Here is a 17,005-nt window from a genome sequence, read left to right as displayed (position 1 = left end):
GGAATATCGCGGGTTTTGGGGGTCCGAGACTGGTTTTGAATTTTATCGGGTGGACAGGCGGCCGGTGGTGTTCCCCGGTGTGCCAACTGTTTAAAAATGCTTTAATAAATAAAAAATAAAACTGTTTTAAGTTTGCTTTGTCATCCAAAATGAAGATTTCGTCGTCACTTAGTACTATATTATAGTATTATTCATTTTTATTTGAAAGTAAGATGTTTTAAGTTTGATCTCGTTAAAGACGAATTTGAACCACATAATCAAAAGCTTATTGTAAGGCTGATCTACCATTTCCTGCTTAATGTAAATAATATTATTTGTTCGAGAATAAATTTTTGAAAATTTCACTACAATATTTATTTATTTATTTTTATTATATATTATCTATATCTAAATTACATATTAACACAATTCTCACTCAACTTAAATATATGAAGTTATCATTCTAACCCTCTAAGACCAACTCCAATAGTGGGCTAAAAGCCAGATTATCCCTCAAAATTTCCCCCCAAACCCACTCCAACCCAAGGGGAAATTTTGAGCTAAATGCTAAACCAATGCCAAATTTCCCCCGAAATTTTGCCTAGAAATTGGGGTGGACTCTACCCAATATTTATCGGAATTTAAATTTTTTTAGATTAAAATGTTCATAAAATTAATTTACGATAGTCTACGTATTTATTTTTTAAAAAAAATTAATTTAACAAAAAAAAATAGCCTAAGTTCATTCTTTAATAATCCCGGGCTAAAATTTTAGGGTAGAACAGTTGGAGTAGAGAAGTTGTTTTTGGGCTAAAAGCTAAATTTTTCGGGCTAAAAAATTTAACTTTTAGCCCAACCATTGGAGATGGTCTAATTAAACTAAACATAAATAAAAAAATATGAACAGTAATGTTATTTCACACAACCAAAATTTTGAACTTTTATTTTAAGTCTCACCTACATTTGAACTTACATGTGATTATGACATATCTCTAATTAAATAATAAAAAATAAAGTTCTCTTCCCACTCCCACATTCTTTCAATCTCTCTTACTCTCTTCCTCTCTCCTTCTATTTTAAAAATAAAAATAAAAAAATTTCTCAGGTACTTTGAGTTTGGCCATATGCTAGTGTATAAAGTCATAGGATAAAATTGGTAAATCATTCATAATTTCAAAAATGCACTTAAATACCATTCCTTAATTAGATTTATAAAAAAAACAATTTGATTTAAGAAAATCCAGAGTATTCACATAGTGGGCGGTTTTCTTTTTAACTTTTTTTAAAATAAAAATGTAAAAGAAATATTTAAAACAAAATAAAAAGAATAAAAAATACAAATAAAGAATAATGTGTAAAAGAGCAAGTGTGTGGCAAGAGGCTAAAATAGGTGTGGCCTTCAATAACCCTAAAATTCCTCATTTGAATAAAAAAATCAACACAAAAACAACCAGCTATATTAAGGATAATTTGGTAATATAACATGAAAAAAAACTTCCATATGTGCTTGCCTACATACCATGTTTTGGGTGAATCTTGAAGATGATTGTTTTAGTCCGTCAGATACAACACACATATACTACAGATTGATCCTAAACAATATAGGTTCTTTGATTAATGATCCCTCACATACTCCAAAAAGATTGTCCCACATATGATTTCGATGAGAAAAAAAAATGGTAATTATCCACCCACTAATCAGTGCAGTTTATTTTCAACTTACACGCTTTTGCCTTCTCAAATCCATGTCCTCCCAAAATGATTTCTTTTCAACTTCCTTAAAAAATCCTAATCACTACATCATAGCCACATGTAATGCCCTAAATCTTTCTGTTTTTTTTCTTACTTCTCTTGATAAATGAAATTATTCTCAGGGTTCACTACAAGAAAACAAGGAATATGTGACGAAAATAGTGGTGGCGCCCAGAAAATCATCATATATTACGAAGTGAAGAGATTTTAGAAAGCATCATATAAAAACTTTTGCATGTCTTGGAATATCTTTTAGATTATATGCGTCACATATAACTTTTAGATTCGTGACACATAAATGGGTGGGAAATTTCACCGTCCAAATGAAAGTATATTGATAACGAATTTAGAATGCGTCACATAATCTTTAGTAATGCAACACAATTACACGTGAGGCTAAAGATGCCTCACTGGTTGTATAAAGAAAACTATTCATAAAAGACACAAAAATTATTATTGTCACTCCAAAATTCTCATTTAACACTCCAAAATTCTCATTTGGCACTTCAAACTTTCTATATTTAGAAAGAAAAACTTAAAATAAATTAAATGAAACTTTTTCTTTCATCATCCATAAAGAAAAAGTTCAGTTTCACAAAGCCCCACTTCATCTATCTGCACTTTTTACCCACCCCCTCCGTCTCCTTCTCTTGCACAGAATCCAGTGGTTGCCATCATCAGCAACCACTGCGTCCCCTTCATCTACCTTTCTTGCCCACCCTCTCAATTTTTCTAATCGCACTATTTTTTTCTCTATTGCACTCTAATTTGTCTCACTACACTGATTCACTCTCGCCTTCAACACCCAGATACTTGCATCTTCAAGTAACTTGGTGGCTGCAGCAGGGTAAGGTCTTATTTCATCTTAATTTTGTTTTAGGTTATGCACAAGAACTTTTAATTGAATGAAATATGGCAATTTCCAAACTTATAACCCTAAAATCCATTTCAATTGAAATGATAATTGCATTTCATTTTGACAAATTAGTTGAATTGAATTCCCTGGGTGTTGAAATGTAAGCTAATTTTTATTCTTACATATTTTCGGATGGGCTTTTTTTATCAAAGCATGACTCGAATGATATCAAAAGTTGTGAGGTTCCCTAGGTGCTGAAATGTAATGCTAATTTTGATTCTTACATATTTTCGAATGGGCTTTCTTTTTTCTTTTTTTTTTAAATCAAAGTATAAATTGGTTATATCAAAAGTTGTGAGGTTTTGGAGGTTGTGAGGAAAAATACCACCGACTTTTATACTTTCATCTCGACAATTTGTATTTGAATTATATTTTATTTTGTCAAATCATCTTTCCTATTTATAATTTTTTTAGTCGCAACCGGGGGCTCGAGTCTCAGCCGAGTCTATAAATAAAGAATTCGTTTTTAATATACAATGAAGAAAACATATTCTCAAGCATAAAGAAGCACCCAAGCTTAAAGAGTTAAATGCTATGTTCTACCTCATATTGGGAATACTCATGATTTTACAGGTAAAAATGATCTCGATATATGTAACTCATTTTTTCATGGGTAAATGCTTGCATAGAAAATCATTTATCTTTGCTACACCGTTGTCACAAAGGAACTTGATTCTCAATTGTATCGTCAAATTTGAAGTGAGAAATTCTTGTATGCATTCAACCATTATGGAAGGCTTTGGCGAAGTAAGCATCCATTATTGTGGTTGTGTGAGCAAATTTTTTACAGCAACGTCCTCCAACTATATTACTCATAAGGAAAACCCAATTCAGAAGAATTATAATAGTATTTTGAAACTCTACTAAATTCAAAGTCTGCAGATTCACTTAAATTAAGATACACTAAGTTTTGTTGAAGTTTTCAATGTGTAGGAGTATGTAGTTTTGGATATTTGTTGTTTAGCATCAAGTATTTTAATTCTCACTCTCATTTGTAACAAAACAAACCTTTGACCTATATGTGGTGTGTTGTGCAGTGTGTTTTCAAGGAATCAGCAACGAGATGAAAATACAACTCAGACAAAATCTCTTATCATGTTATGGAGAATAAAACGATCAAGTTCCAATCTATATACTTTTTTCTTATCTATTAATGCATAGAATATTTGGATGTTTAAGATAAAATTTTTATTGATCCTGTCACTTTATTAGTTTCATATGGCTTTTATGTATACACATACGCACATCCTATGAATGACATACCCTAACTGGTCCTTGTTGAAATATATATTTCCCTCTTTTATGTAATTTCCATATCTAGCTACTCAAAATTATTTTAGTCTAAAACAAATAGTATTTAGAAAAGAAGTCTTAGTAAGTTAATATTGTGTTAAAATACAAGTGGACATCATGGACAAACAATGGATTTGTAATCGAAATCTCCTTAGTTTAGAGTATAGAGAAGAGGTCAAGTCATTCATTGACGTTGCTTGTCACCTTGTGAACCAGAATAATTAGATATCATGTCTTCTAAAGTTTGCCATAACATAATTTTTTTCATTATGTTGAAGACGTTGATCTTCATTTGTTGAATTCTGGTATGGATATGAATTATGATATATGGATATATCATGGGGAGTGAATCCATTAAGTGCAAAGATGAACTTTAGGATTTACGAATGATGAGGCAACTAGTAATCCTAATGGCATCATGGTCAGTATAAATGAAGCTCAAATGGAACTATACCCTGGATTCAATGAATATGCAGTTTTGACATGTGAAATTGATCCACAATAAAGTTGACAACCATATGACTGACAAGGTAGTTGATAAGATGTTAGTAATGATATTGGCAAGTCTTAGATTGGGGTATGAGAATATCCATGCTTGTTACTACAATTGTGCATTGTCCTATAAAAACATGAAAATTAAAGATAGTTGTCTAGTGTGTAATGAGCCAAGGTATAAGGCTTGTGGTTGTGAGCAAAAAACAAGAAAGTTCCCAAAAAAGTATTGCGTTATTTTTTCACTTAAACCAAGGTTGCAAAGGTTGTTCATGTCAAGACATACGAGCAAAGACATGAGGTGGCACAAGGATAAAAGAGTCAATGATGTGAATACAATGAAGCATCTAGCAAACTTTACTGCTTGGAAAGAGTTTAACAAAAGGTACCTTGATTTTGCTCGAGACCCACGAAATGCTAGATTGGGCCTTATGACTAAAGAGCTTAATCCTTTTTCGAATATGATCAAGCCTTATAGCATGTGGCCAGTTGTTTTGTTTCTGTATAATTTGCTCCTATGGAAGTGTATGAAAAAACGATTCTCTTTTCTCACCTTGTTAATTCCTGGACCAAATGCACCCGGAAATGAGATTGATGTATATTTGCATCCATTAGTAGATAAGCTTAAGGACTTATAAGAAAAGGCTTTCAAACCCAAGATAAAATAGCTGCATGTACTTTTAATTTGTGTGCAACTGTGACATTAACAATATGAAAGTTTATATGGTTGGAGCACACGTGATAAGTTGGCATATGTAATGAGGATGGATCGTACACCAAGTTGAGAAGTATTGTCATATTGGACACTATCGCTACTTACCAATGAATTATTCATGGAACAATAATACTACACTCTTTAATGGTCTTCAATAAATGAGACATCGTTTGAAAGATTTCTCAAGCGATGACATACTTGATCTATTAGATTAGATTGTACCTTGCATACTTGGTAAACATCGTGATAATAAAGACAAGAAAAGGAAGCAGAATGCTGAAGAATTAAATTGGACAAAGAAGAGTATTTTTTTCAAGTTGGAATATTGGTCTAAATTGAAGATTAGACATAATCTTAATGTCATGCATATTGAGAAGAATACATATGATATTCTGATTGGGACATTGAATACAAAGAAGTCAAATGACACACTCAAGACGAGGATGGATTTAAAATATACGAATATCAAGTGAAATTTTGCAATTAGAATTGAATGAAAATAATAAATTGGATAAGCCACCAGCTCAGTATGTATTCAAGCCATCTGAGCATAAAGATTTTCCACAATGGTTACAATCAATTAAATTTCATGATAGTTATGCATCTAATATTCACGAATATGCGTGTAAATGAAGAAAAAAGATATTGCGCTCATACTGTACAAACTAGAAAAAATCTTCCTGCTTGCTTTCTTCATTCTCATGGTTCATTTAATTGTGCATTTACCATAAGAGGCTAAATTAGCAGGACTTGTTAGATGTCACTAGATGTATCCTGTAGAAAGGTAATGTGCCATCATGCTTGCTTTAGTTTCATTTAGTTTGTTTTTCTACATAGTAACAATGCTTTAACTTTTAGATTGCTAGACACGTACAAGAAATCTATACGTAACAAAGCTCGACCTGAAAGTTCTATTGTGGAAGTGCATATGACATACAAGTCTTCAACATTTTGCTCCATGTATCTATGTGATGTTGAGACAAAATTCACCCGACCAGAAAGAAACAATGATGGTGGTGATACTAATGCATTGCTTTCTTTTTTCTTTTCTTTTTTTTTTTGCTCAGAAAGCGCGTCTAATTAGAGGTCATGTAATGGTTGAACTTTCGAGGGAAGATATAGAAGTGGCTTATTGGTATATGTTAGACAATTGTGACGAAATTGAAGACTTCAGAAAGTATGTGATTTTAATAGTTTAATTTTCACTAATGATATCTGTAATTCTACTATTTTGACTAATATTTTTTTTTTTTTTATATTCATGTAGTGAGCATATCCAACTTTTGGAAAAAGAGAATCATGCTAATGTAAAACAGAGGCATAGACAGTTGTTTCCAAAATGATTTAGGTAGCAAGTCAGGTCATTATATTTTCTAGAACCTAGATTAGTGAATAGAGAATTTTTCATTAGCATAAGGTCCTGATTGACGCACTATCCAATGCACAGGGTGTATTGTGAACGGCATACGTTGATTACACTCGTTGGTCAAAACCTCATAACACTAAATAATAGGTTAATGATGTCAGGATCGAATAATGGTGAACTGTATAACTTGTATGGCAGCTTAGTTAATATCATTAAAGTTCAATTTTTAGGAGATTTTAGGGTAATTCTTTTCCAATGTCAGTGGTTCAATACAGATACCAAAGGAAAAAAGATCATTCAAGATTTTCTTCTTACATCGGTGAATGTAAATAATCGATGGTATGATAGTAACCCAGATTTGTTATCTACACAAGCACAACAAGTATTTTATATCGACAATTTAAAGTTAGGTTATCCTTGGAAAGTTGTGTAGAAGATTCAACATAGGCATGTTTGGGATGTTCTAGAGAAAGATGATGATGATAATGGTAGTAAAAATGACGAAGATGATGATGAGTATGAGCATGAAAGTGATAGTTCAATACGGCTGATTAAAGATGACAATGATGAAACTACTATACCATTATGCAGAGAAGACATTGATCTTGAATCAATGGATGTTGACGTAGAGGTTTGAGGAATGTTTGGTGTAATGAGGCAACATATGGATGAGGCGGAGGCGAAGATAGAAGAGGTGGAGAAGTAGGAGGAGGAGGAGGAGGAAGAGGAAGAGGACTTGCTATTTGGAAATGATGATGATGGTGAAACAACTGATACATATAGTGATTATGATTGGTACAACATCGGATGTCTCTCTTTCTAATTAATACATCCTTACATATGTTTTTTGTTTTCACTTAGTGAGTATTAGTTATGTTATATTTGAAGCCTTTTGTTGCTTAAGAGTAATAAGAAAACAAAGAACAGAGAAAGAAATATGATTTTCTTCCATCTCTCCATAACCACCAGCAATATACCTCTCCAACACCTTTACCCCTTGACACCACACCCACGACCAAACTGAAGCTTCCCTTAACACCCTTATTACAATATCTGAAGTCCCAAAAGTTGATTTAGAGAAGCAAATTTTTGATCATTTTTAAGTGATAAAGAACGACATATTATAGGCTTGCAGCCGAGAAATAGGCTAATCTTTTTAGATTTGTCCGCAAAAGATGAAGGAAAGAGGGAGACATACGCATGATGGAGAAAAAATGAGACATACACGTGTGAGATGAAGAGATACGGAGTCATAAACGTGTGAGATGAAGAAGAGAGTGAGTCATACACATATGTGTGTGACGCGCATGTTACTACTATTGGACGACATGTTACCCTTTTTTCAATTGGTTTTGGGCGATTATTGATAGTAAGACATGGATTTTTAGGGTTTCAGAGTTTGTTACTGCATTGCAAGTTGTGCATGATTTTTGGGATAAATTTATTTATTGGTATATGTTGTATTAGCTATTGACAATTTCCATAGAAGCTTAGCCTCATTTGTAGTTGAATTTGATAGATGATTTTCTTGGCACAAGAACATGAATTAACCCGAAAAATCCTCAGAACTGCTTGCTAGAAAGTTTGTTAAATATTGTATTTCCTTGGCACAAAATACGGAATGTAGTATACAAAGAAGTCAATATGTAAACTTTATCAATCATAAAAAAATGGGTGAAATGCAATTTGGTGTCAACATGTAAATTCTCTTTTCAAAAAGAAATAGTGAACATGTAGAGTTTATTTCTATTGTAAGTAATGTAGATATTGTTATATCTAAAGCTTTATATTTTTCACATATAAGTTGTTTTGTCTTTTGCCAATACTTAATGTTTTTCATCCTTTTTTATTTTTTATTTTTTATTATTTTTATTTTTTATTTTTTACATTTATATAATATTGGTCAAGCTTTAGGTAGGAACTTGCATCCAAAATCCCATGTTTGAGAATAACATGATTAAGATATAAATCATTACTTTATGCAAAGTGAAACAAAAAACTTGACAAACTTTTATAATGTGCATAATGTGCATGATAATGAAATATTTCGCTAGCTGGGAAATATGAGTTCACTCTCAATGAAAGCATCAATTGTTGGAACTAAATTTGCGTACATACAAAGACAGAGGCAAAATCTAGTTGGAATTGCACATGATCTCCTGCAAGAGAGAATGGGGTTAATTAGAGGTGTGGTTGAATCCGAATATGACTGCGTACATATCTTTTGGAAGGAGAATCAAACCACGAGTGTAGTTCTAAGAAAGAATGGTGTGATGTACATCGTGAACCATCATTGACAAATAGCCTATGTCGAAGCATTAAGAAGATGAGTTATCCATGGATGTATCTACGTGCACACAGTAGCGTAGTGAAAGTTGACGCTCTGTTAGGTGTAGAGAGAATATGTGTTTAGTAGTCTTGTAGAGAAAATGAAGGATCCGTATTATAGGTAGAAGTTCTCTGATAAATGTCCAATTTAGAGTATTTATAGAGATCTTGTGAGTCATTGTAGGGAAAGTAATCTTTATTAAGTTGGGAGAATATCTATGAGAGAATATAGGATAAGATATCCAGTTCTCCTAAGACTATGATTACGTTGCCTAATCCCTAAGATATCCTAACTTGAATTAAGATTCATTATTTGAAAGACAAATAATACCTTCAATGGGCTTAAGCCTAGCCATATGGACTAAGATTATTGGACTACACTTTATGGGCTATAGGCATTCCTGTTCTTTTTATTACCCAAGGTACCACATTTCATCTTCATGGAAAATCATGGTTACATAATAGGGATCCTTAAAGAAGGAAGCTTCTTGCGCCATTGTTTTAGCTCTTTGATTGCTATTGTAACTTCCAGTGACCATCTCTTAACATTTTTCTTTAAATGCTTTGAGATCTTTCTTGTTGTTTTTATAGTCCTGGGATGTGATTGGAGGCATAATTGATAATGCCTAGAGATTGCTAGATGTGTGTTTTTCCTTTAAGTTCATCAGAGAATTATCTAATTAATCTTTTCAACAATGTGTTCTTAAGGAATAAGACACATCCAATCTCGAGTATCTACAACTCTGATCCCTTTTAGGCTAAGGAATTTCACATTTGTCATTCTTAGCTTCATTTTGGATTTAGACAAAACTAACCCATGTTGGTAAGTCAGGTCTTGGAATATTGTAAGATGGATTTTGTGTTGTATAATATCTTCAATAAAGATTAGCATATCATCTTTGTAGATTATGCAATTCGCAGAGATCTGAATAAACCTCATTCATGTGGTGCTGGAATTCTGATGGTGCATTCTTCAGTCCAAATGATCACGTTGGAAGAACATCATACCAAAGTTGTACAATAAGCACTTCAATATTGTTTTATTCCATTTAGGTTATGTTCCTTTTTGTTTCTCTTTTTGGGTTGCTTCTCATTCTTCTTTGGCACCTACTCTAGAGATAAGAGGTATTTCAAATTAATTTTTTTTTATATATATTAGTAATTTTACACTACAAAATGCTTTGATTTACATGTGATATGCTGTGAATATTTGTGAATTTGTACGAAGAAGGGGTAGGGTGGGTGGAGATGGGTACAAGGAAAGGGGATGAGTTGGGTTTAGGGTTTAGGGTTTAGGCATGGGGAATGGGGTGGGGTGGGGGCTCGTGGAAAGTGGTGGGGAAGGGAAAGGGCTAGGTGCATGATGTTTGGGTGGCGGTGGGTGGGTTTGGGTGGATGAAATTGCTTCTTTTTTTTTTCTTTTTTCTTTTAAATGAAATATTATAATTATATAATTATTGGAAAATTTTAAAAATATCAAATATTTTCTAGAAATATTAGAAATTTGTAGGAATTTTAAGAATTATTTAGTTTTAAGGAATATTAGAAATTATTTAGTTTTATGAAATAATGTTATCGAATGAAAGGTGGTCTGTATTCCACATTACCTAGGCAACCACCACCGTGCTAGTAACCAGGCCCACGACATCAGCTTCATCAATCTAGAAAGCCCGATCTGCTCAATGTATCACCGACATAACGTAAGGCAAGACATGGTTGTAAACAACCTGTGACATCGGTTCAAAGTCAATAGCCTGTTGACTCACGACATGGAAGCCATCATCCACACCAAGTACCCCATGAAAGCATGAAGTTGCAGAGAGTTCATGGAAAGTCTCACTTTTGAGAGAATCCTTAGCATTTCTGTTAGATTTATGAAGTGAAAATATTAATGAATAATAAATACATTTAATAAAAGCGGTATTTTAACTAATCAAAACAATTGAATCCATATTAATAAAAGCGGTCTTCCAATTTCCATCTACATTTTATTGAATTTACATTAAGATTAGAAAAATAATATTTAATAAAGAACTGCTTGCTAGCCCATTGTGAGGCTAATGCCACTCACTCCCCTTAGTGTAGATAACATCGTTTGTTAAAAAAAAAAATGATCATTTGACAACTAATTGAATCACATTATTATGCACGTGCGAGAGACTTTTTTTTATAACCGGCACTACGCACCTCTTAAGTGTTTAAAATTTGGGAAATAATATTTAATAAACAACCGCGTGCAACAGGCATTTTTTAAATCACAGCGCTCTACGCGCTACTTATACATTTTAAATTTATTTATATGTATGAATTGCTTCAATATTTTTTTATTTTGTTATTTTTTTTTATCAACAACACTACCCGCCTCTTAAGACGTTTTGAAAATAACATTCATAATTTTTCTTATATTTTTATTATATTTTTCTTCACCCATCATATGGCACCCTCAACTTTGTCATTTGTTTATTCTTTTCTCTCTTCCTACTTATATTTATATTATATTTTATGATGATCAAATTACCAAATTACCCTTGCATGATTTGCTATATTATTTTGGGTTGGTTTTGAATTTATTTAGCTGAGGGGCATTTTGGTCTAGTTATTTTTGTGGAAGCCGGTGACACCAAATCCCACTGTTCACTACCTCTCGCTTTATATATAGTGGAAGATAGATTTACTGCGAGGCTGAACTCAGTCAGTCTCTCATTTCAGTTCTCAACCCCATTAGGGCACCAATCAGAGCTCTTAGATTATGAACTAAATCTATGGCGCCAACCACAAGCATTGTACTGCCAACCTAACCTCTTAATTTGATGACCTAGTAACTAGACAAGTTTATTATCAGATCGTCATACTATACATTGTGTTATTAATTTATCAGTATGTTAATTTTATTTATTTATGAATATTACACTCTAAATTCAAGAAATTTACCTCTTCATACTATAACACGCATGAATTAGTAACAATATTTGACGATGACGGTGTCTAAAAAGATTTTCCAAATTGTTGCCTCTAATCAAGGCATATACATGGCACAATCCCATCATAGAGTAGAGTCGGTCAATGTCCAGTGGTCATAATTAATACTAACTCCAAAACTATGACCAAACACAGTAATAACGAATATGCCCAAGAATTCTTTTACTTGGACGACTCAATTTGTACCTTTTCCAACAGCCACTTCATCACGTCAAGCATATGCTCCCTAATATTCTACCAACTCTTTCCTCCTAATAAACACTTTCCCTATTCTCTCCTCCCTCCCTCCCAACTCTACCAATAGCACTTCGACTATCTTCTTACACTTCATTTTTACTTTTTGTTTTCTGGTTCTCTGCAAATCACACTAAATCTCTGTAACCAAACGCCAACTTTGTAACCCTAGCTAATGAAGTTTGGGAAGAGATTGAAGCAGCAAATGCATGGGACGTTGCCGGGTTGGCGCGACAAGTTCTTGTCGTATAAGGATTTGAAGAAGCTTGTGAAGCTGATTTCTTCAGATACCATGTTGTTGGAACAGGCATCAGAGTACGGCAAAACTGAGGCTGAGTTTGTTTACTTGTTGAACGATGAGATTGAGAAGTTTAATGCGTTTTTTATGGAGCAAGAGGAGGATTTCATTATCCGGAATAAGGTACGCTTATTTTCGATTGTGTTATAATTTATCTTTAATGTCCAAACAGGTTCTTTTACTGAGATCTACTGTGTGCTTTAATACATAGTTTGTCTGAGAGAGAACACTACTTGTTCACTGACAATTTGGATTACCTGATTTTGGCCCAGTCGTTGACTCGGTTGGGTTAACTCGATCTTTTTATTTGTAAATTGACAATTAAGCAAATTCTTAATTAAGAATTTTATCTTATTGGGTAGATTATGCTTGAATGTGGGAAACTTGCTTGTCTCAAACTCAAAGTGAAAATTGTCGTACTTTTTCGGAAACGAGAAAGACTCATAGAGATATTCAGTGTAAAAAATGTTTATAAACATATGACATCAAATATGATGAAAACTATCTTAATAGGTCCTACATGCACTCAGTCTCATCTAATTAATTAGTTCCGCTATATATTATAGATCCTACTCCTACACATGTAAAAGGTTGAAAATGACATTACAGTTATAGACTAAGATGTTATTATCTTCTCAAGCCAATTTTAGTGTCGCTTCATTCTGCCAAGAACAATCTTAGGTTGACTAAATTTATAAATTAAATAATATGTCATTAATAAAAATTAGTAATGCTATTAAGTGGCGAAGCTAGAAATGGTCGGGGGAGGGGTGAACTTATAGAGTGCAAAGTTCAAAAAAAATAGCAACAACCAAATCCAAAAGTAATGTCTTCCATAATTTATCATTACAAACAAATTACAATTGTTACCAGCAAGATTTCATGTCATGAAAACGTTACATAATAGGCTCATTATCAATAAAATCAAATACATTTTTCTCAATGTAAACAACCATGTTATCATTCAACCTTTGATCTATTCACAACTATATAATGGAAAAAAATATATATATTAGACTCTTAATCTTAGAGTAGACTATACTAATATGACTACTAACTGATCAGACCAACAATTCAATTAATTAATATGAATAATCGTATACATTACTCAATAATTCAATTAATCAGTCAATGATCAAGAATTCAATTTTTATCCTAAACAATAATTTCATTCATCAATAATTATAGAATTCATTTCAATTATAAATAGTCAATAACCATATCAGGGTAATACTCTATAATTCTATACCAATTGAACAAAATTCGTATTAATAATCAATTAGGGTTTGAAATAATATAAATTTGGAAAATACAAATTTACCTAAAACTGGGAAGGATGAGGGCTGCGTGTTAGGTAAAGTGGGGGGATGGGGATTGGGGAGGAACGGGGTAAGGACTGGTCCCCCCAAAATACTTTAATTTTTTTTCTCAGAGAAGTAAAACGACAGCGTTTACTTAAAAAATTATTATTTTTTAATAAAAACGCAGGGGAGCTGCTCAACAGAACCACCATTCTAGATTTCCTGTTTCCGGCCGAATCAAAGAAGCTTAGGACTCACTCTTGGCCTTGTTTTCTGGCGAGCGGAGGGGCGGCTGCCCCCCTTCACCCCTATCTATCTTTGCCACCAATGCTAGCTAGGGAGACTAAATTTTTAGATAAAATTTTGTAAACTAATTTCTAGATAAAATGCTAGGGAAACTAAATTTTTTGAACCAAATTTGTAAACCATATGTGGTTGTAGATGATTGGATTATTAATTAAATATCAATTTGCATGCTTATTTCTTATTATTGACACATCACTTAATTTACAAATTTGATATATAAATTTGATCTCCATATAATTATCCTTTATAAAAAAGCAAACATTGCATCTTCCGTCCTCCTTCACCCACCACATTGTTGATTCTCTTATTGCAATTTTTTTTATGAATATTAATTTTAAATCAATCACATATAGATGCTATATATTTGCTGTCTTTAATTTTTTATTAAAAAAAATGAAGGCATTGAAAATGGTCCTTGTTGTAAGTACAAATAAAAAACTAACTGCAGCATATATCTATACAATGTGAATGCAGGAATTACAGCAGAGAATTCAAAGAGTAATTGATAAATGGGGGCCAAATGGAAGACAGCCTTCAATGACTAAATATGAAGAGGAAATGGGCAAAATTAGGAAGGACATTGTTGATTTCCACGGCGAGATGGTGCTCTTGGTGAACTACAGCAACATCAATTACACAGGTAGTCCATGGTTGATGAGGCTAATTAATAAGCTCATTCCAATTTTATACGGCAATCCTTCAAGAACTTACATTCCACCCTCCACTTCCCGTTCTTCTTTTTCCCCTCTACTAATAAATTACTCTATATATATATATATATATATATATATATATTCGTATGTGCGAGTGAGCGTAATATGTAAAACTTTTTTCCCACGCCAATCAAGGCCGAGGGTCATCTTCGTCTCAAGCGCATGGAACAGGCCTTGCAAAACATTCATGATTCGACATATACTTAACAATTTTTTGGTTTTGTAGGGTTGGCTAAGATACTGAAGAAGTATGACAAGAGAACAGGTGGCCTACTGAGATTGCCATTCATTCAAAAGATTTTGGAGCAGCCATTTTTTACAACTGACAATATCTCAAAGCTGGTCAAGGCATGTGAAAGCACCATAGATGCAGTGTTCCCAGTGGAGGAAGAAGAGAGAAAAAGAGAAGTGAAAGAAGCAGTAACGGTCGCCGGAGAAGGAATATTTAGGAACACAGTTGCAGCCCTACTCACCATGCAAGAGATTAGAAGAGCAGGCAGCTCTACTTATAGCCAGTATTCTCTTCCACCTCTGAATTTGGATGCTGACAGCTCTGATCTCACCAAGTTATTCCAACTGAGCCCTCCCATACCTATTGTTTAGTTAAAGGAGCTAGAATTAAATTAATTGGAGTTATATATAGCACAAGAACTGGAACATGTCGAATTTATGTTTTTTTTTTTTTGTTGTTGTTAATTCTAGGCAATATTTTTACTCTAAGCTAGACCGCAAAGAGGAGGACAATTTGGACTTGAGGATGTAGTTGCATGAACAGGAAGACCGTATCTGCTATCCTTGGGTAGCTGGAGAATAATTAATGTGCTCACTAATTAGTATTTTTATATATCTACCACATATCAATGGTTTAATATTATAAACGATTTATTTGACAAAAATAATATTATAACGATTTTGAGTAATTAGAAAAGAATTTGGATAATGACTGTTATTCAAATAGCTGAACAAGGTGATGTCTTTTTATATCAAGCAATTTGACCTATTTTTCCTTCTTGGGTGAATTGAGTGAAGATATTAAAAAGAGAACAAAGAGAAACAACAGAGGTCAAGACGAGATATACCTTAAGCAGGCTAAAGCTTCAAACGGCAAGAAAATAAACCAAAGCAATTTCAAGGGGGGGAATTTTTTTCATAAAATAGCTAATCCAAGAAACACCGAACTCTATTTTTTTTTCCTCTAGACGCGGGCCCTTGCTACAGGCTTGGAATCGGTAGCAGCCCTCCTTCCTTCTCCTGTTAACCTTTTTTTCTCTCTTCTCTCACTACCACTATTAGAAAAAAAACACTTGCGCAGCCAAACTTTACATGACGCATCAAATTTCATCGCGCAATGAACACTTCTGCAATGAAACTAGGGTATTATCGTGCAAAGATGGCTTGACTATAAAAAATTATTGAAAACAATTATGTGATGAGGGTTTTCGTCGGGCAATACGCCTTTGCACGACGAAACTAAATATTCGTTGTGCAAAGTTTGAGAAAAGACGCAACAAGATGGGGACTTGGCTGCTGACATCTTGCACAAAGATGCTTTTTCCTGCCAAAATCTTGCACAACGAATGTGTCGTCACGCAAAGTTTCTTGGAATGGTCAGTTAAACATTTAAGGTGGATTAATTAATGCAAACTTTGCGTGACAAATCTTTCGTCGCTCAAAGGTTTCATAGGTTATATAAAATCATAGATCCACTCTCCATTTTCCTCTCACCTTTTCCCCAAAACTGTCAAGGCCCCCTCGTTTGCTTCTTCCCCAAACCCCTTATGTCCCAATTCTTGTTTTACTTTTCTATACGATGGTTGATTTCAATGCTGCTCCAACTAACCAAGGATGTGAGGGCCAAGGATCTCGGAAAGGTAATATCAATATGGTTTTAATACTTTTTGTTTTGTTGCGGAAAAAAAAATTATTAGTATCATTATCATAAAATTAGATGAATAACTTAGTTTCTTTATGAATTTTTTTTGGTTTCCGTAGAGAAAAAAAAAAAAAACAAGAGAATGTCTGTATAGGCCAAAATGGGAAGCAATGACGGGCTAGGCGAATCAACTTTAATGATTTCAAGGGATCTAAGAGGGAGTCACATGCCCTGCTTGCGCATGATATTAAGACAGAATTGCGGAATAAATGTCCTCAAAGTGGGCGTCTTGGAAAAAAGTGCCATAGGACGTAAAGAAGTTTATGTTGGATGACTTATCAGTAAGTGTCATTTAGTAATTTAATAATTATTTTTATATAATAATTACAGTGTTGAGTATTAATTATGTTTACAATAACAGGCTAATTATATTATTGATAAAAGGGACCATAACCTGATG

General features: G+C 33.3%; 1 protein-coding gene across 1 annotated transcript; it reads left to right on the top strand.

The window, feature by feature from the left end:
- Positions 1-12,089: 12,089 nt before the first annotated feature.
- On the top strand, positions 12,090-15,520 carry LOC103964539 (SPX domain-containing protein 3). Its single transcript, XM_009377482.3, has 3 exons — positions 12,090-12,475; positions 14,434-14,599; positions 14,899-15,520. Exons 1-3 carry the CDS (start codon positions 12,230-12,232, stop codon positions 15,273-15,275), a joined length of 789 nt encoding a protein of 262 aa, XP_009375757.2. The 5' UTR covers positions 12,090-12,229; the 3' UTR covers positions 15,276-15,520.
- Positions 15,521-17,005: the final 1,485 nt, after the last annotated feature.

Source organism: the organism of the source record quoted next, unplaced genomic scaffold (assembly GCF_019419815.1).
Source record: "Pyrus x bretschneideri cultivar Hongxiangsu unplaced genomic scaffold, Pyrus_bretschneideri_v1 Contig43, whole genome shotgun sequence".
In the NCBI taxonomy this organism is placed as follows: Eukaryota; Viridiplantae; Streptophyta; class Magnoliopsida; order Rosales; family Rosaceae; genus Pyrus; species Pyrus x bretschneideri.
This window is presented reverse-complemented; position numbering and strand designations above follow the sequence as displayed.